The 20,562-nt window shown below is 47.2% G+C and overlaps 1 protein-coding gene across 2 annotated transcripts; it reads right to left on the bottom strand.

The window, feature by feature from the left end:
• Positions 1-5,390: 5,390 nt before the first annotated feature.
• Positions 5,391-14,364, bottom strand: LOC119434706 (uncharacterized). Of its 2 annotated transcripts, none has more exons than XM_037701792.2 (2): positions 13,887-14,364; positions 5,391-6,199 (listed from the first exon to the last, which is right to left on the bottom strand). In XM_037701792.2, exons 1-2 carry the CDS (start codon positions 14,220-14,222, stop codon positions 5,762-5,764), a joined length of 774 nt encoding a protein of 257 aa, XP_037557720.2. In that variant the 5' UTR covers positions 14,223-14,364; the 3' UTR covers positions 5,391-5,761. The 2 variants fall into 2 exon arrangements, with proteins under 2 accessions (XP_037557720.2, XP_049515530.1); XM_049659573.1 differs by having other exon boundaries at positions 13,929-14,364.
• Positions 14,365-20,562: the final 6,198 nt, after the last annotated feature.

Here is a 20,562-nt window from a genome sequence, read left to right as displayed (position 1 = left end):
CGCAGACATAAGGTATTTTGCAGGAAACTTGTAAAAGGGTCCAGCTCACACAAATAATAAGACGATACAAGATGTGCGCTAATGAATTTTTATCCAGCATTAGAGACAGGTGATTATATTTATCAGTATGTATGTGGGCGGGTTCGTTTCCTAAAAACTCATATCGTCGCTCGAAATACGCTTCAAAGATAAATTATTTATTCTTTATCAAGATGACCTCATTTGCAACACACGAAGTCAGTAAAACAGGTGAAAGAGAGCTGCATGTTTTGAACAGAATGGGTAGTGTGCTGGAAACATAGCATTAATGTTATTCATTATCAAAACACGCTGACTTAGCTAGTTCTCTTTCAGAGAAAAAGAAAATACGTCGATACAACCAAACTAACGACTTTCAGAAACGGTCATCTTTTCGGAAATGTCCGCAAAGTCATCAGACGACTGACTCGGACATGGAGCCGCAGGTGAGTCTGAGTTAGCCCCGGTAAGTTTGAATGCGTGCGAGTCTTAATGGGATGAAGAGAATACGAGCGGGTTGAGTTTACGTCTCAGTGAGTTGAAGTGAGTTGAAATGGGCGCGTATCGAAGTTTTAGCGAGGTCCAGTGAATCAGAGTTTGTGTGAGCCTGATTGAATTCAACTAAGTCTGGATCACATATTATTCGAACTGTTTTTGGTCCAAGAGACTGCATGCAAGGGTTGGTCCATGTGGTCCCGAGTGAATCTGACTACGTGTATCGACAAGTGAGGTCAGTCGGAATTAAACCAAATTTACAAATCTAAGGTGCAAGGTGCATGCATGAATTGTTGCATTGTGCAAAATTGTTCACCTTACTAGATAAGAAATATGAGGTAAATATGTAATTTTAACACTATGTAACGCCTTTACGTGAATAGAATGCACTCTAAATCAATCAGGTACTGTTACTGTGCACTGGTGCTTCTGAGTTGGCGTGATTTATTAGTCAATGAGTGAGTGGCAGTTGAACCCAAATCTGATAATCCTGGTGAATTTGGGCCCCTGATTCCTTGAAACTGAGGTAGACACCCTGCAAGATTAACCCGGTTAAACCAAGGTTTCGGATATGAGGAACAATGTGTGAACATTTGGTTGGTTTCGCGTGGAAGCCCCCCCCCCCCCCCCCCCCTAAAAAGTACTGGTAACACGAATCACAATTTTGGTTACGCGTAACTGGCGAAGCCACAACTGCCGCCAACTTCGCGGCTCTGCGAGCAACCAGGGTCAAAGGAATCTGAGGAGGTGACGCTGCTAGCTGCACAAGAAGGAAATTGTGTTTTTCTGTACAGAAACAGTTACGCTAGCGTCGGCGATTTTAGCTCAAGTAGTAGTGCATGTAACAAGATTTTGTATCATGCAAATCCTACAAAAGTCAGATATGACGCGTGCCTTGGGTGCACCCCGAATAGCGAGTTTGAAGTTCGGTTGATAACTTCTGTTAGGACTAATTTCTGATAAGAACTCATTTTGACCGCAGTTGATGTTCGCGTGGATGTCAGTGAGGGAAATTAAGATGGAATATGCACGCGACAGAACGAAAACCGTTTACGCGCACACCTAAAGACTTCGAGTTACAATGATGCTACAATTTCGGTCTTTCAACGTTAGCCGAATATTCACCGAATCCCCTCCTCGCACGTACTTAAAAAGCATCACCAACATCACCCTCGCTCCATCGTTAGTCCAATCACACTGCGGTGCGCGCAGTGTGCACAAAAAGAGGTTCCAGGGTGACACTAATCGGGAGTTTCAATGTCTCGAGGCCGTTGCCATAAATCCTTTTCAGTGCAATGGGTCTCTTGTCTCACAACTTCGCTAACGCAGTCCCCCGAAGAAAACACTTCTACGCAAGTTGGGGCACGTTGTCCGTTCGCGGAATGTCTCGGCATGGGTGCGGTCCAGCGGTTGACTCCAAAATCACGACACTGCTTTCGCGGACCGAATGGCGGAAGCCCGGCTCAGAGTCAGTCCGCTTACGCGCTTTCCGTAAACCACGGCTCCCCACCCTCCTACGGCTATAACTCTCCGCCGCTGTCTTGTTGTCGAGCCGCGCGTCCCCTTCGACAGCCATGCACGGTCCTTACATGTATAGCCGCCCGCAAAAACGCTGGAACTCCACTTCCGTCCCTTCGAATTCGTCTTAATTGGACTCTACCGTATTGAGTCCACAATAACATGATACGCTATAACGCTGAGCCCTCGATATTTCAAATTTGATTCAGCTAGAGTGAGCTTCCCTGAATCTCATCGCGGTGACTCTAAGTGAGATTGATGGGGTGCCATTTTGCTAAGTCGAAGTCGGAGTAAGCCTGGCTGGAGTTGATTTCGGTGATTTTTCGAATGAGTGAGCCTTATACGTATGCAGTTTGTACGTGACTTATGTTTTTTTTTTTTTGGTAGACCTATGCTTTTTCGTTGCATTTACACGGCATTGAATTTCTGTGGTTATATTTCCCCTAAACACAATCGAATGTCGCAGTACGTATTTTACAGACGCTCGGCAAAATTTGCAGAAACAAAAATTTCCGCGAGAACTGAACGCCATCATACCAGGGGCAACAAGCACCACGCTTCATGTTCACTTTCACTCGTCGTGGTAGCCCAATGGCTGTGGCATTGCACTGGTGAACTCGGTGTTGACGGTTCGACGTCGACCGGAGAGGTCGCTTATCGGTGCGGGTGAAATGCGAGATAACGCTCCTGGACTTAGATTTAGGTGCACGGTAAAGAACCGCAGGTGGTCAAAATAATTCCCAAGTCCCCCTGTACGGCGTGAATCATAATCAGATCATGGTTGAGCCTTGATAAAACCCCTGAATTTACGTTTTTTTAAGCTTGCAACTTTACCTTAGGCAACCATGACGCACCTCTGGCAGGCTGTTGAAGTATGCAGGCTTCTGCGGGTGTGCGTTTTTCTCTATTTAACTATGCCAGGCGGGAAGATTAGGCCACCGAGCGGTTGGCGATCCCACATACACCAAAATAAAATTCCGTCGACTAACATATTTCATGAAGGGAACTAAAAAAACAAATATTGGAAAGAAGATGCAAAGAATAAGACACGACGTAAGTAAAACGCAGTCTGCCATAGACTATGTGCATAGACAACACGCTATATGTGGGAAAGGGACGGCCAAATTTTCGCTCAGATTGCCAGCACATCCGTTTGATTTCTACAAGCGACATTTGTACATTTCGCGTGCCGAGGCTAAGACACTCGTGTGACTTAGCCTCAGCACGCGAAAGACAAATAACAAAATGAAAGCTGGAACAGCCAGTTAAAAAAAAAGAAAGAAAACATTCACGAAAGAATGCGCTAGAACTGTGCGTAACAGTATGGACACCTGCCAATTATTATGTTGGACACATTAGCGAAAGCGCTGCCGATCAGTTGATTACATAAATTTAAAAAAATGTCACAGTTTCGCCCTAAAGGCGAAGCAATGAATGCGATAGCAACACAGCAATGTCATACGAAGTAAGGTGAGCGGCTTTGGTAGCAATATGAATTGTAGTAAACATGAGCTGATTAAGTAAGCAGGTGTGCTGCAGCGTAAGTAGACCGACATGAAGAGAGACTCGATGACCACGAGAAGGCGCGTGTGAAACGGTGGTGTTGATGAGAAGCGCTTCCCGTGGGCAGCGCGTGCGAAGCTCTGCACTGCCGATCCGGGCAGCATTGCATGTGTAGCGTGCGTTGGAAAATGTGGCCCGACTATTGCTAACTGAATGAACAAGCGTGGTGTGAGCGCGCACAAACAAACGTGAATAGATCACACTGAATGACTGCAGACAATGACTGTCAAAACGCTGGCAGCGAGCCCATACGTCGCAGCGGGCGAAGGTACATGCGGTCTATCGCTTCAACGGAAACTGAGCGGCGAATGCACGGCGCATAAAGGTCAGAGCCGTGCGGAGATAAGAGACGGTGCCGGCGAGCGACGAGCGCGGTTGTTGGCAGAGTAGAAGTGCGCCTCCCCCCCCCCCCCCCCTGCTCCCTCCGGCGCTGGCTTCCCGCTTCCTTGCTTGCGCGTGGGAGATTGAGTGCGCGTCCCCGCACGCTTCCGCTCGGGCATACGGCGCGCGGCGCAGATTTTATCTATAGGGAACCTCACGGCGATGGCGACGCCGACGGCATAAATCCGGTTGAAGTGTCCATATAATTGCTATCGCAATAAAAGGTAAAGAAAATAAAAGAAAATTTGTGTTTTTGGCCCCCTGATAAGAGGCTTCTATCGCGCTGTATTTGACGCGTGTTTAATCCCAGTGAGGCGCCGACCATAGCTTTAGACAGTGCTTTTCCCACCTCTAACCTCCTCCCTTCGTTTAACGTGATGTTTCCCCTTGCTTTATCTGTTAGCTGCTGGCGTTAAATCTGCACGCCAGCGTACGGACCACGCATAAAGCTGAAGAACGACAAGCACACGACAACAAACTGTGCCCGTCAGCCATTGAGACAGTGCCGTTATCGTAAAAGGCGGCGGCAATATAGATTCAAACACAAGGCAATGAAATATGTTGCACCATTAAGTGCAGCTGTAGAAAGGCCAAGTAGTCTCACTACTTCTCCAAGATCGCGTCTTCGTTGCAAGAGCGCACACGCACCATGCTGCAGTGGCCGTTCTTAGAATCGACTGCTAAATCTGCGTGCCACCTGCCCTCCACTGGAATATAACCGGCAAGGGATTGCTATCATCACAGTTGGACTCCATTTTAATTAGCAGCTGAGAGAGCTTTCCTATTTGTCTTGGTGCCGAGTTTCATACTAACGTCCGCCATGCGTGAACAGTAAGGCTTTCAACATTCTTTAAATTGCCGTTTTAAACATGTCCCGATAGCCAGGCCTGTTTCCGATCGTGATGTCACTAATGATATATGACACTTGTACACGTTGTTGGGGGAGTTGGCATGAGTCGTACATGCTGACTACAGTACAACATAGACGAATGCAAAGACGGTTACAGTACATCCCACCTTCGTTTCAGTCGTCTTTGTGTTCGTCTATCTTGCGCTAAAGGTCACACGTGTGCTCTGTTTCAGTAGTTACGTGCAGCACCGCTGTTGTGATAGACGAGGTAAGAAATTCGTCCCACATTCGCTGATACACCAAAAAGGCGTGCGTCTTCAAGATACTTCGAGATACTGAGGAGAAGGAAGGTGCAAAGAGGGCGGAAACTGAAGGTGCAGGAGCACTCGGCCAACGCGCCGCACACGGGATGGTGGCGCCATCTCTTGATCCCTCTAATAGCATGCACTTGCACAACGTGCGCACAGCTGTCATTCGCAAGTGCAGCCATTTTCTTAATTAAAATTCGTCCACGTTTACCGCACTCCTTCGCACTGTTCGAGGCATATTCAGCGCCAACTTATTCGTTCCTTTCGCGCACAGGAGGAGCGTGTAAGGATTCTACACAGCTAAGCGAGTCTGTGGACGCCATTTTCGCGAAGGATGAAGCACTAACCAAGAAGGAGTCCTTCACGGTGTTGTAGTTGTAGCGACTACACTGATGGATTTAGCCATTGTCCAATCAATTAATTGTTTGTACTTCTTTTTTGCTCTCTGCACGTTTTGATTGGAAACAAGTGGAGAACTCAATTTTCAGTATCATATAGAGCCTCAATAAGTATTTAATTAAAGAACGAAATAAAATCATGCAATACACTTCAAGGAAGCTTCCAATTAAAAAACACCTGCCAACAAGACCATTTATCAAGGTCATGTAGTCGTCCAACGGGTTCCGAACTATGCCAATGCATCTCGAAGCACAAGAATATCTGCACTCGCAGGTCGTTGGCTCTGCTGCACGGAACTACTGAAACAGAGTATAGCGTGCACTTTAGCCTGTGCGCCATTTACATACTCACTGAATATCTGCCTGCGGGCCACCAGGTGCGGTCGGGCAAGCCTGTTGAGCCGCAGCCTTTCCGAGTGCAGCTCGCGGTGCCGGGCGTCCAGCGGTTCGGCCCCGTGCCTTTGGTAGGTACGGCCGCGCACCTCGGTCTCGCCCCCCACGTGCCGGGGTCGCAGCCTGCGGGCCTCCCGAGACTGGTCGCCCTTCAGGGGAGCCTCCTCCGCGTGGCCGACGAATGCGGCGAGCATCTGGAGCGTGCACAGCAGGCACGCCAGCCAGAGCACGGCCGGAACCAAACAGCGGCGGCACAGGCGAACCATTTCTCGGCACTGCGAGAAGCGTTTAGTAGTTCGGTCATGTAGTTTGCTGTCAGGGTTCAGTTGATTGATTCATTGGCGTTCAACGTACTAAGCCAAATGTGAGCATGCGAGGGACGCCGTAGTGGTGGGTTCCGGACTGATTGTGACCACCCAGCTGGAGTTTTGTAACGGGCACGTAAATCTAAGAGCACGAGCGTTTTTGCATTTCTTCCCTATAATAACGCGGCCGCCGGAGGAGGAGGAAGAGGAGGAGAAAGAAGAAAGGAAAGGAAAGGCAGGGAGGTTAACCAGACGCACGTCGGCCGCCGGAGCCGGCAGTCCAGCCCATGACCTCGGGCTCAGCAGCAGAACGCCACAGACACTGCGCCACCGCGGCGGGTGTCGCGGTTCCGTGATGGAAAGGCGGGTGCCAGCGGCCTGCTACTTTTATGGGACCCTGCGACCAAGGCTCAGGCATAATACAGCTTCACAGCATGTAAAAAAAAGCACGAACAAATGCGCACTCCCTAGAAAATTTTGTTCGAGGAAGGGACTTTTATGCACCAGACATGCATGTTCTGCGTGATGTGAGGCGAGTCACCAGGTCAATAGCAGTGGAAGGTCGGATCCAACGGCGTCACGTCTGAGAATGCTTGAGACAACCAAACGAACTAACTGATTATTCATGTGCTCCCTTTGTACGGTGGTAATGTCTGCTACTTCCCCTGCCACGTGTCACCTAAGTTCTTCAAAAGGAATAAACGACTACAGAAGGCGTGGGGGCGAATGCTACAGAGAAGCACGGTGCGTAGATCACGCGCGGAAGATCGCGTTTGAAAAGCATCAAACCATTCCATGGCGTGAATATTTGACGGTTGGAACAAAAGCTAATGCATTCTTCCTCTCAAGGAAGTCGCGCTTCCTTCCGGAGAAGGAAGGTCACACGCATAAACGCCTCAACGTCAGACACGCTGCCTGCCACTTTAGCGATCGTGGCAGATGACTTCCAGATGTTATGCAATCAGAGTTGTACTCGTTATAGAAAAAGATAACCGACGACAATTGTAATTATTTCAGTGAAAAATGTAACTGATCACGTTTGCCAATTAGTAAGGTGCAATTACTTGTTTCAGTAACTGATGTAATTGGTTACTGAAACAAGTGATTGAATTACACCGAGCATTACCGAGTAGACAAAGTTATCCTTAAATTACAGCAGTGCCAAAGAATGCAATTGATTGCAAAGTAAGTAATTACGCGTAATTCATTACGTACCAGTCTGAATCCAATGGAGAACACACAAAACCGCTGCTGGAAGTGCACTGCAGAGCCAAAATGGAAAAAAAAAAAAAAAAAAAAAAAAAAAACGTGGCGGGGGGGGGGGGGGGGGGGGGGGCTCCCGACGTACACGTCATGTGGTGGCTGGGCTACGCCATGGGCGAAGCAGGGACTTAAGGAGCGTCACTTGAGGAAGCGAGTGGAACCAAAGCGAGGGATTACGAGATTATCTGCGTTAGTAGTGAAGCTCGCCTCCTTGCCGCATAGATATACGCGATGTTTCAATATCTCCTTTCTCCATTCATGGTGAACCAAACTTAAAAATGCTTGCGTTAAAGCATTTGCTATATGCGATTGTTTACACATTTCAGTTGGCGGGGAAAAAAAGGGATTGGCGGAGATTGGATTGATAGGATCAGATTCGTTACAGGATATGTAACGAGATGTATAGGCTCTAAATATACAAGGTCGATTTACAGATTTTAAGGAATGTATAAACGATTTAGCAGATGCAGGCAAAAAGCTAGAATTATTAAGCTCTATAGATTACCTTGTTAGCTCAAGCAGGTTAGGCAAATATTTGTCAGCGCCCAGTTTGAAGGCGGATGCTAATTAATCACCATCAATTTTAAATGTTGCCTTTGACAGACAGCGCAATTCTAATCCTCGATCTAAATTATTTGATGAGGTGGGTCATTCCTTCTCCCTGAAGTCAATAAGCTTAATCGAATGACAAGCATAAATACGCTAACTAACTTTTTAATTAACAACTTTACGACACATATTTCAGTCTATGAATCGCAACTGATAAGTATGCAAGGCAGATGGACTTGAAACGAATTGTGACGTTGACACTGGATTCGAGATGTGAGCCGTCAAATGTGCAAATATTATGACTGCAAACCCTGCGCGCACGAAAACATCTTGCATATGCGCTAACTAAAGTATATACACTACAAAGAACGTAGCCAGGGTTCCAGGCCACTCAGCTGCAGTGTTGTGTTCGGCGTAATAGTGTAGCTTGCACGTGTTCTTCGGACCACATGCTCGACACCAGGCAGAAATTATGCCTCGTCAGGTTGCGTATGCGACGCCCACTCGGGAGTTGCCATAAAGTAAGGACGCGGTTGGCTATGCAGTACGAACGATCGGAGCGGAAGCCTCGACAAAGCACCACCGACGTGCCACTCGGAAGCTCAGGTGTTGACACAAGTGCGATCACACTGGCTTCGTCAGGTTTCTCTTTTGTGAGGCGATACGCCTCCACCGGTTGATGGCCCACTGATAGAAGCAGGACAACTGCCACGTGGAGACGGCAGAAGGAGGCGAGGTGCCTTACCCGCAGACTCACAGCAGAGCGTCCCTACCATCGCCTTGCCAGAACCGCACTTAGAAATTCAGTGGGGAGAGAAAGCAAAGAGAGGAGTAAAGCTCTGGGATTTTACGCGCCAGAAACACGATCTGATTATCTGGCACGCCGTAGCGGAGGACTCCGCGGATCACTTTTCAATAGCCGAGGGTCTTTAACGCACAACTACATCTTTCGTCCCTTTCTGATTGACACTGTGTCAATTAGTTTCTTGCGTGCTTTATGTATAATTATCTTTTCCTAATTCAGTTTCACATTGCGCTTGTACATATTTATCAACTTTTCTTTCCCACATGTGTTACTGTGTTGGACCTAAACTGTTCTTACTTAGAAACTTGCATAATGATAGAGGTGTTTAATAAACGTATGCTTATAATGTATGCTATATGCGTGTGTAATACATGCTTTTGATATGCGTGTATGCTATATTTTTTGCTATGCTACCTCACCGTCGAGCAATGTACGGGTGACGAGGCCTTAGCCGGGCACGCAATGTTCTGCATTTAGCCTTGCCATCCAGCACCTTCACTGTGTCAGACTAAATAAAATAAATAAAAATAAATTACAAGAGCGTTTTCTGAGATGGCCGCATCGAAATACGACCGCCACGGCAGGGAGCGAACGCGCAACCTTGAGCAAAGCAGCGCAACGTCAATAGCCATTGGGCTACCGCGGCGGGTAAAGCAAGCAGAGGGAAAGTGGAGAGGTCAACCACCCAACCTTGCCATTTGCTACCCTACACAACAGAACGCGGGAATGGAAGCTGGAAAGGATTTATACAGACGGAACAGTTCACGGTACACGGCAGAACGCATTATGTCTGCGCTCAATCGCGTCACCTCTGTCGTCAATAAATGTTTCACACACGAGTTCAGCAACAATTGGAGAAAGAAAGTAGTGGTAGACTCCAGGCGACGTTGACATCCTGAAAATGGCTTCACGGATTGGATTCCCGTGTGAGGAATTGAAAAAACAAAAACGGTGTAATGGCTCTCGATGTTACTTGAATTCTGGACGAACGAAATCAGGGGCAGTTTCTTGTAAGTCGCTTTCCATGGCGAAACCCGCATCACACTATTTTGTAATACCTGTTGTTTTCTGTAGAATACAACGGCAGCCACTCGAATGAATGAAAAATAAGCGTATCGGTACAATATTTTATTAATTCGGTACAGTGCAATGTGACGGATTAAATCATACCGAACGCTGCCGTCTAAAATCCTTACGAGGACTCAAGAGAAAGCTTTAGCTCGGCAGCGATATCTGCGATATCTCCATTTAGTGCAGTTACGGATTTTGAAACCTTGCGCATCATTTTTTTTTTAACGTACCGATTTCCGGAAATATATGAGGCCGTAAATGAAAATTATTTTTCCTGCGCTAGCTAGAACTTATCTATCGAACGTAACGAAGTGGACTTGTAGAGCCACGGTGAACGAGACGGAAACACGTGTTTTGCTTAACAAGGACTTGTTTATTTCCGTAACGTAACAAGAAAACAGGGAATCGAGCGGACAAGCTGTGTGCGCCGGATGTGGCGAGAGTTTTCGAGAGAGAGAGAGAGAGAAAAAAAAGAGGAAAGCAATACAGTGCGCGGACTTTGTGCAAAAGGGAAGCGAAACAAGAATGCAGCGAGAAAAGGGACCTGGCGCACCAAGCAACTTCGGCAACGCGGTTCGGATCATGTATCGGTGCGCCCGCGGTCAGCGGTCGTCGCGGAGATCCGTCTCGGCGCGTCTGCAGGACCCGCCGTGACGTTCTTTATGACTGCGAGTCGCGGTTGCGGCAGTCGCTCCATCGCTGCACGTTGACATCCCGGTTGTCTCAGAAGGGAATTTATTTCTGCGTAATAAGCAGATCCCTACTTGGCCCGTAGTGAAGGCTTCGCAGACTAGCGCATAATGTTCGCGCGCGCTGGCATGTGCGCCTTTCGCGTCGTTTCGTCCCGCCTTGGCAAACATCTCTCTCTCATCGCCGCTTGCGTTGAGAAACCCTAGTGACAGCTGCCGCCCAAACGGCTAATTGCGGAGCGCGAAGCCCGTGAAAAGGCTGGCGTCCCCGACCCCCGTGGATGCGTGCCAAGGAAAGCAAGCGGGCGTTCACGTATCGCGCATTTTGGCGCCTCTGCACTGCAGGGTTTCCTTTCAGCTGGTCTCCGGGGTATTGTGACGCAACGTTTTTTCATGCCACAAAGAGCGAGACAACGGTCCCTCTTTTCCTACAGTGAATGTTCAAGTAAAGATTTATTGCGTTGGTTTTTATTTCTCCTTTGCTTACTTTCTGGCCATCTGCGATTGCCGTATTTGTATCCGTCTTTCCTGAAGATTTTGATAAATAAAAACTATTGTTTCAACCAATAACCGAGAATTTTTCGCGAGCATCTGTATGCACATTTCCTGCAGTAAAAATGTATAACGATGCCATTACGTTTTTTCTGCTGGTACTGGATTCTCATTGTTCTTGTTCATGTCCATCATGTATATTTGTTGCATTTCCCCCCATCACTCAATCTTTGACCTGAACTTGTGATATAGATTAAAAAAAAACCTTGCACTCGGCCGCGCAACGCTTGAAACAGCGAAGCTAGGCGATCGTAGCCCAGCATTTTCCGGAGGTGCGCGTCAACTTTTCATCTTATTACTAATGATGATAATTTCTTTTCGCGCGTCTCGGACTTACGGCCGTCACTCCGCGTCGCATAGCGCAGCTTGCAACACCGACACCCCGTTCCAGGAGACCCGCTCCGTGATGCGTCTCGCTGTGGCCTCTCATAGCGCGCAAAACCTCTTCAGCTCGCAGATCACGAGCGTACGAACGCGCCAGCTATGCACGAAGACGACGACGCTCGAACGCAATCATAGGGTTCGCATAAATGCATGGTCTGTAGGCGTGGCTCTAAAGTCTTGTGGTTACGACGCTCGCTTTGGGACCGAAGGTACGCGGGCTCGAATCCCGCCTCGGGAAAGAACTTCATTTGCTTTTCTCCCTTGGTTGTTTCTTGATACGGACCACAAATTACGGCTGGCCTAAACAGCTTCGCTGTTAATAAACGAATCACGGCAACGCATTGTGCCCCTTCTGGTAGCAGTTGCCAGCGTGATCCTACATTTTTTTTTATTTCTGTCAACTATATGTTTGAAAACTAAATGTGATGATATTAATATTAAAAAAATGATAATTTGTTTCACGTGCCCAGGAAGAACCATAAGGGTGTTGCTGTTTGTGCACTCATACAGAGAAAAACAAAGAAAAAAAAAACCAAGCGAACTGAACTAAAAAATCAGAAAACAAACAAAATGTGAGAACTGCGCATGAAAATAGACTATAATCACTTAAAATTCGAAAGGATGACCATGAAAAGGACATTTTACACACAACAAAAACTCAAGGCAAGTTGAGCAGAAAGAGGTGCGGGAAAGGATTTGAACATTGTGGGAAACTATGACCGAAGAATTCAAAGCTCCGAAAAAGACAATAGCATTTACCAACGAATATGACCAAGATCAAGAACAGAAATGCTATAAAGACCTTGTATTCTGAGGACAGTTGAGTGTCGGCTATGGCAGGCAAGAACGTGGAAATGTCTGTGCTGCTTCACGATGTTATGCGCGATTGCAAACACAATGGAATCGAGAAGCCGTAATGATATAAGTAATAACAATCACCATTTCAAAGCAGGGAATTTAGTCTTTTTTTTCACTCTAATCAAATAGCAATCGCCACCGCCGCTTAATTTCCCTGCTAGTGCGATGATCGTCACCGCTCTCCTTGTCAGTGCTATAAAGTGCAGCGCGAAAATAACCCCTCCTTGTCAACGTGAGAGAACTTTACCTATACGTTCTGCGAAGTAGGTCGTAATGCACCCAAGAGGCGGGACCTCATCCAAGCTTTTCACTTTGTCTATAGTATACCTTCGAGCCATAACCGACCATTTCACCAAAGGGATGCCGACTATTGACCACCTTCTTCAACCAGGAATTCCCCTTACTACTAACCGCAGGGTCCGTTCTCTAGGTATACATCCTTCTACAGTGCAACCCAAGGAAGTACGCAGATGGTAAGAAAAAATGCACCCGGACACAAGCGATAGTGCGTTTTTTTTTCTTCCCCTCCTCGGATCACTTATTTCTTTTGGTGCTGCGAGGACGTCATATGCAAACCAGGACCGACTATCTCCGTTTACTACGCGTACCGTTTTCTTGTTCCCCCCCCCCCCAAAAAAAAAAAAAAAAAACAACAACACTGAAGCCGCATCGTAGAATGCTTTCTGTCGACGTGCTTGTGAAGAGGATAAGCACAGGAAGTGGCGCTCAACGCTCTTTCTTTTGCACCTGCGTAACCGGCTGTCATAAGTGTACACTCCCAGTGAAGGATGGAGCCTAATGTTATCATTCAACGATTTGCAGCGCGCTTGTCTGGTACCTGGAGTAGAGTGATAACTGGGACGAGTAAGTCTCGCGCGTCACCTATACTTTCATAGAAACGTAAAGTGTCTAGCAATACTTCAGAGGGGGGGGGGGGAGAAAAAAGAGAACGTGTTTTTTGTAAACAGAAAAAAAAAGTGATTCGGCTGTCAATATGTTTGCAAGAATTTCAAAAGACAGCATTATTGGAACGAGAAAACTTCAGACACAATTTTTATTCCTCTGATACCCACTCACTGGCACTCCCTGCATAACGCTTATAACAACCGTAAAACCCAACCCGACACCTCCGGGAATGGTTATCAAGATACGCGAAAACAGTGTAAGCGTCACGGGTTCGTTAGTAAACCACTGCGCTTCCAAAGCGAAATACCGTACGGCGGTGTTTTTCTGTTAAAGAGAGTAAAGTATGGCATTATCGTGCGGTCATTGTTACAAAACGCAGAATGGCAATAGCTTCGCTCTTCAATATAGCCATTCGTGTGTTTATACTTAAGCAGTCAACTTCATATAACAGCCGCCTTCTGTGCATAACAGCAGTCCACCTTTATATATGGATGCTTGTTGGAGTGAGATGACGCTTAACATGCAGACTTGCCAGCATGGCACAGAAGCCAGAGCAGACTGGTATGAACCGGCCGCTTACCTGTGAGCAGAAAACACCTTGCAACAGCACAACGCAACTCACCACCGAGAGAGGGTTCGGCGAGAAGTGCGGCAGACGTCCGCGCAGTGCGCGTCTGCGCGAGACGCACGCGGAAGATGCATGCGCGCACGTGACTTCGGTCGCCGGAGCTGCCAGGGGCAATGCTATCACGCGCCTCGGCAGGGCGTCCCCGGCCTTGAGAAGAAACGATACACGTCGAATGGAGCGCCCGTCCGCGCGCGAGGCTTGCTCTGCTGGCACGGAGCCAGGCCTCAGCGGATTGGCACGGCTTGTTTGTATTGTGAGTGCGAGACGTCCACGGCTGTTGTGCATCATGCAGGAAGGAAAAAGATAGGAGGGAGCATCGCGCCACACGATTGAAGTCGAGTGTGTGGTCCCAACACGTGGTGGAAAAATCAGAGCACGGAAGATACGTCACAGCGCGCGGTAGGTTTTAGTACTCCCGTTTTTTCTTTTTTTTTTTATACCCATTCGAATTTTCCTTTCCCCATACCCATTCTAAACCAAACGTCTCGGCAAATTTCCATTCTTGCTCCGTGCTCCTTGCTCCGTGATTCTAGCTCCGTGAGTGTTGGGCCGACACTGCAAAGCGCTGGCTTCACGCAGCGCTCGCTTGCCAAGACTGGCAGTCTGACGTGACGCTCTTCCAAACTTTTTCTTTCCAATGTGGACATTGTCACATTCCGCAGTGTTGTCGAATTCTGTAAAGGCAGCATTTTCAGCTAATCAGAGGCTACTGTTGGCGTCTCTGATTGGCTCTAAACTATACTTGCCATTGCCATACTCGACAACATGGCGGAATTTGACAAAGTCCAGAATTGCGTGCCGGACTTAGTTAACTTGCTCAGAGTATATATCAGCTCGCCTCGGAGACTCCGTTAGACTATTCTTGTTACAAAATGCGTTATGAAGGGATTAAGTTCGTCGCATCCATCCGCCTTCGTGTGGTGGTTCGGTGCTTGTAAAAGCGAAGTTTTCTTAGCAAACCCTCCCAGATTTTCCTGAACGTCGATGCTGCTGTCTTGCTGAATAGGCGTGTGCCTCCCGTCGCGCCCCATCTAGATCGCTTTTTCGCGACAGTATACCGTTTAGACTCGCGTAAGAGCCGCACTTGTTTTTTTTTCTCGAATGCGAAGCAATGCATGGCGAACATTTACCACTTTGACAGTATCTATCTATCTATCTATCTATCTATCTATCTATCTATCTATCTATCTATCTATCTATCTATCTATCTATCTATCTATCTATCTGTCTGTCTGTCTGTCTGTCTGTCTGTCTGTCTGTCTGTCTGTCTGTCTGTCTGTCTGTCTGTCTGTCTGTCTGTCTGTCTGTCTGTCTGTCTGTCTGTCTGTCTGTCTGTCTGTCTGTCTGTCTGTCTGTCTGTCTGTCTGTCTGTCTGTCTGTCTGTCTGTCTGTCTGTCTGTCTGTCTGTCTGTCTGTCTGTCTGTCTGTCTGTCTGTCTGTCTGTCTGTCTGTCTGTCCGTCCGTCCGTCCGTCCGTCCGTCCGTCCGTCCGTCCGTCCGTCCGTCCGTCCGTCCGTCCGTCCGTCCGTCCGTCCGTCCGTCCGTCCGTCCGTCCGTCCGTCCGTCCGTCGTCCGTCCGTCCGTCCGTCCGTCCGTCCGTCCGTCCGTCGTCGTCTGTCTGTCTGTCTGTCTGTCTGTCTGTCTGTCCGTCCGTCCGTCCGTCCGTCCGTCCGTCCGTCCGTCCGTCATCATCATCATCATCATCATCAGCCTATTTTATGTCCACTGCAGGACGAAGGCCTCTGCCTGCGATCTCCAATTACCACTGTCTTGCGCTAGCGTATTTCAACTTGGGCCTGCAAATTTCCTAACTTCATCATCCCATCTGGTTTTCTGCCGACCTCGACTGTGCTTCCCTTCTCTTGGTATCCGTTCTGTAACCCTAATGGTCCACTGGTTATCCATCCTACGCATTACATGACCTGCCCAGCTCCATTTCTTCCGTTTAATGTGAACTAGAATATCGGCTATCTCCGTTTGTTTTCTGATCCACACCGCTCTCTTCCTGTCTCTTAACGTTAGTCCTAAGATTTTTCGTTCCATCGCTCTTTGTGCGGTCCTTAACTTGTTCTCGAGCTTCTTTGTTAACCTCCAAGTTTCTGCCCCATATGTTAGCACCGGTAGAATGCAATGATTGTACACTTTTCTTTTCAGTGACAGTGGTAAGCTCCCAGTTAGGATTTGGTAATGCCTGCCGTATGCACTCCAACCCAATTTTATTCTTCTGTAAATTTCTTTCTCGTGATCAGGGTCCCCTGTTAGTAATTGACCTAGATAAACGTACTCCTTTACAGACTCTAGAGGCTGATTGGCGGTCCTGAATTCTTGTTCCCTTGCCAGGCTATTGAACATTTTCTTTCTATCAAGCCTCTGTTAACTTGGTATGTACCAAAATTGTCACAGTATGTCAAGAGTGTGTGACAAACATAAACCATAGATCATGACATGAATGTCATGACATGCGTGTCATGTAGTTCATAAAACAGCCGCCTAAAATGACAATGACCCAGTGAAAGAAAGATTAACACTCAAAAACCACGGAAATGGGTTCGGACGTGGGTACTAAGTGAAGGAAACACTAAAGCATGGTTGTGGAATTCACAATCATGAGCATGACTCAGCAAAAGAAAAATGACAGCGAATTTTTTTTTTGCAATTTTGACAAGGTGCGGCCCTCACTCGGGACCAACCCGTTTGGTTCGGTGCCCCGTAGAGGCCGCTCCTAGGCTGCTGGATGGCTCTCGCCATCTAGTAGCGGCATGCGGAAGTACGCAGCGTGCGAAAATTCGCCAATGCGCGCGCGCGGCATCGGGAACCGAACGCGATTGCTTCTCGGTTGGAAGATATCCTTTACAAATTGTGGGCTGCCTAGTTGTGGGTGCGGCCCTTGCAGGGATACGGCCCTTACACGAGTCTATATGACATTAGCGCGCACACAAACTTCTACGAGGCCATGATCGCAGGATCCAAACGAGCAAAATAATGGTCAACCTGTCATTCGTGTTGTACTTTTATCAGCACATATCTGTCCTCGTTGATCTTGCTTCGACAAAAGTCAACTTTGTCCTCCTGAAGTCACTGCGTCCACGTCTCGAAATATGCATGCGCATGCACTGCTGTTTGCATCTCGGCTTATATATATATATATATATATATATATATATATATATATATATATAAGTGTGAGCAGTGTAGCGCGCAAAACATAAACATAGTGTCGCATTAAAGTTGTGACGCGTTCGGTGTATAAATATCGTGTGAGACTACGCGTTGGCCGTACACAGTGCTTAAGACATTTGACATACATATTGTTATCAACCTGACAGACCATGGATGAATTATGGTATCCAGAAGCTCACATTTAAAATACCTTCCAAGTTCAGCTATCATTCGGAAATTCTTGAAAGAAACAGGGCACGTTGCTTTAACAATTTAGCGCATGGCAATGCATTCAAGAGCCTTATTTTCTAACGTATTTTGTCTACGTCGTTTCTTTGTCGTTCTTGCTATGCTCATGTTTTACTTTCAGGTATTATCCGTACGTTACTATATATATACTTAGTTGATTCGTATTTCTTTTTGCATCGGTTTTCTATGTTACGTTGTAGTCAGCTGTATTGTTGAGGTTTCAGCAGCAGTCATTGCTGCGAAATGTTAATTTGCCATGCTTTTTCCATTCTTTATTTTTCTTATCGCAAGGGCAAGGTGCAACGCCCTTTATTTGAGTTCCTCGGAAACATTCCTCGGTTTGTACTCAATAAACTGAAATAAACTTATTATTACTATTATTACACCTATATAATATTAGTAATCACGTTCGCTTCGCTTCACAGATATTCTAACGTGTGCGTTGGATATGCATAACGTTTCACAATGAATCCGAAATTATCGCGTTGACACCACTTGATTCCTTCATACGGCTTCTGCGTGTGCTACGCTGAAAGCTCGAAATGACAACAACAAGCTATATGCAGCAAGGCTGCGCAGTTTTCAGCAATACTGGCCGCAACTGCGCAAGCCAATAATGCCTTAATACATCTGTGCGTGCTTGTGGTTGATTATGGTGAGAACACCATTATATCTCACTCAGATTGTATATAAGCAAAAACATAATCTGGGAAATAAAGGAACGTCTTGAGAAGCTTGGCTTCCACCGACCAAAGCTGGCAACAGAAGAGGCCAGGAGCAAAGCAACATATTACGGTCATTCTTCAGATTGTAGACGATACTTCCAGAGAAACCAACCTTTATATACATCCCCCGTACACTAAGAAGAGGCATTCGGTTCTGAAGAACTATGACCACTTATGGAGACGTCGCATAGAGAATGGGTGGGGAAAACGCATGTGACAACTTTACAAAATATCCGTATAATGTTCTACATGCTCGTTATGATTTTGCGCAATGTGGTAGAATACTCGTAGATGTTAGAGAAGACCTTATCTCTGCAATCTTAGAGCATACCTGCAACAACCAACAGGATGCTAGACGGGGAAAGTTTAGAGTTGATGTTTTAAGGCGAATAGCTCAGAGGGCGGTAACATTTTGCAGTTATACAGCACTGCAGACGACTTAAACCGGTGATTGAGGACAGCGACCTGTAGAGTTCTGCGTTTTAAGATTAAGTGCAGCAAAATGAAGTACTGCTTAGTGGCGCCGAAAGTAAACATGATATTGTGATTGGTAGCCAGCTTTCTGAACTGCTGAAAGATTGTGTATCTAGCCGACCCGTTACAGAATAGGTTAACGTTAATATATCAGTTGTGTGGAAACTGGGTCTTGTTTCGAAGGATTTGCACCCAAATTTCTTGTACCTAATTTCTTTCCGGGTTTCAGTGTCAAACACCGCACCTTCATGCGTGCGCAAAACAGATGACCCCTTAACCAGGCGGTTATCTGCGATGAACACCACACCGCTTCAACAAAAAAGTAAAGTGGTGTTTATGGCAGCCGGTAGATGATTTCAACTCATGTATCAGTGACAGAAAATTTACGTTTTTGTTGTTGTTGCCGCTAATGAACGTTTATTTCAAGGATAACCGTAATCTTGAGGTTGAGAGGTACCACGTTTCTGCAAACGGCCTGCATTTACATTATTTTGTTTCCAGAAGGAGCATGCACTGGAACCATCTTCTCACTTCCATTGTTTGCATTGTCGAAGTTAACAAATCCTTTAGTGACAACCTAATGTGACCGTACTACGCTGCTAAAGTGCGTTTGCAAAACATATGGCAGACCGCGTTTGACAGGCGCAGCGCGTAGGCGTCCACGGTGTGACTGAAAAGCAGTTCGAACAGGTTGGTTAGATCGCCAACTGCACTGAGCGAGCTTTGCGCGCATAACGTGTGACGCCCGGTTCACACATTTCACGAAGCCCTCTTTTCAATGCAACATAACTGAAAAGCTCAGCAGCGAATGAACCCTTAGTGCATGACGACAAATTTTTCGACGCGAAACTAGGCGCAATCAATCCGGGTCGGTCTTACTTTTGTCGTCAGAGACGCAAACAACCCGGAAGAGCCAAGTCTTCTGCGTGTACTGGCCGCCCTATGGCCCAAGCTGCGCTGCAAACCAAACCTGTCTAAGTGCTGCCACTTACACAAATGCGCTGCCTCCCAGCGCAAACCATGCTCTCACGCACGCCCTCACATTCATATCTGGGTCATGCCGTCTGCGCAAGACAGCTGAGGGCCACGAATCGACCATGCACTGTGACGACCGTGGTTGCAGCCGGCACGTGGCAGGGCAATGGAAGGGCTCGATCCAGTTTCCTCCGGTTCCCTTCGACGAACGGCAATTCGGAGCCAGCCCGGTCTCTCACTCGCCACCGATTATGACTATTACACTGCCCGGCAGAGTCGCCGCCATCGGAGAGTCTGCGTGCTGCAGCCACCGGATTTAAGCGTGAGCGGACAGGCCAAAATTGGCCTCTACAAATTACTATCTATAGGGAAACGGCATGCGTCCGTTTCGACACCTCGCCTTATCGACGTGTTCTGCTAACATCTGTCGAAACTACACACACATTCTTCAGGACTATTAACAAAATAAATTAAAGCAGAATTTATCTCATGATGAATGCCGACGTTAACGTGATTACCGCTCAAACAATACAGCAACACACCGTATTGCACGCCAGATGTTTCACTTTGTGTAACCTATCCCGTGACCCATGCTCTGTGGCCCAAGTTAGCACGGAAGAAGTCTGATACGAGCAAACCAAAAATTGTGTAAATTTCCCAAGAGATGCTAATCACATTAATAACTGAAGCCGCTTTGTACGTATCCAAAAGTGTTCCACCCGCCACTGCACTCGTAGCTCAGTGGCTTGGGAGTTGCATTGCAGAGCTCGAAGACGCAGGTTCCAGTCCTGCCCACACGGAGAGCTCATTCCGATGGGGGCAGAATGCAAAAACGGTCAGGTACAGCAACTTGTTTGCACTGTGAAGAAGCCCATGTGGTCAAATTTAGAGAGTGCATGAGAGAGAGAGGGAGAGAGATAGAGACAAGCTTTGATATGACATGCCGGAGAGTTAGTCTGGCAGTTCGCCTGACATGCTACTCCAGATGCTGAGTGATAATTATGGCATATACAGTTAATCCGAACCTCTCCCCACGGCGGTCCTCAT

This window comes from Dermacentor silvarum, unplaced genomic scaffold, assembly GCF_013339745.2.
Source record: "Dermacentor silvarum isolate Dsil-2018 unplaced genomic scaffold, BIME_Dsil_1.4 Seq180, whole genome shotgun sequence".
Classification (NCBI taxonomy): Eukaryota; Metazoa; Arthropoda; class Arachnida; order Ixodida; family Ixodidae; genus Dermacentor; species Dermacentor silvarum.
The sequence above is the reverse complement of the archived record's forward strand: the minus strand, read 5'-3'. Positions and strand labels throughout refer to the sequence as shown.

What these genes read in the sequence shown, in the direction of transcription:
- LOC119434706 (XM_037701792.2), bottom strand. Translation starts at nt 14,222, where the DNA reads ATGATGCACAACAGCCGTGGACGTCTCGCACTCACAATACAAACAAGC. An exon ending in AAGGTGTTTTCTGCTCACAG is followed by an intron (nt 6,200 to 13,886) that starts GTAAGCGGCCGG and finishes CGCTTCTCGCAG; the next exon opens with TGCCGAGAAATGGTTCGCCT.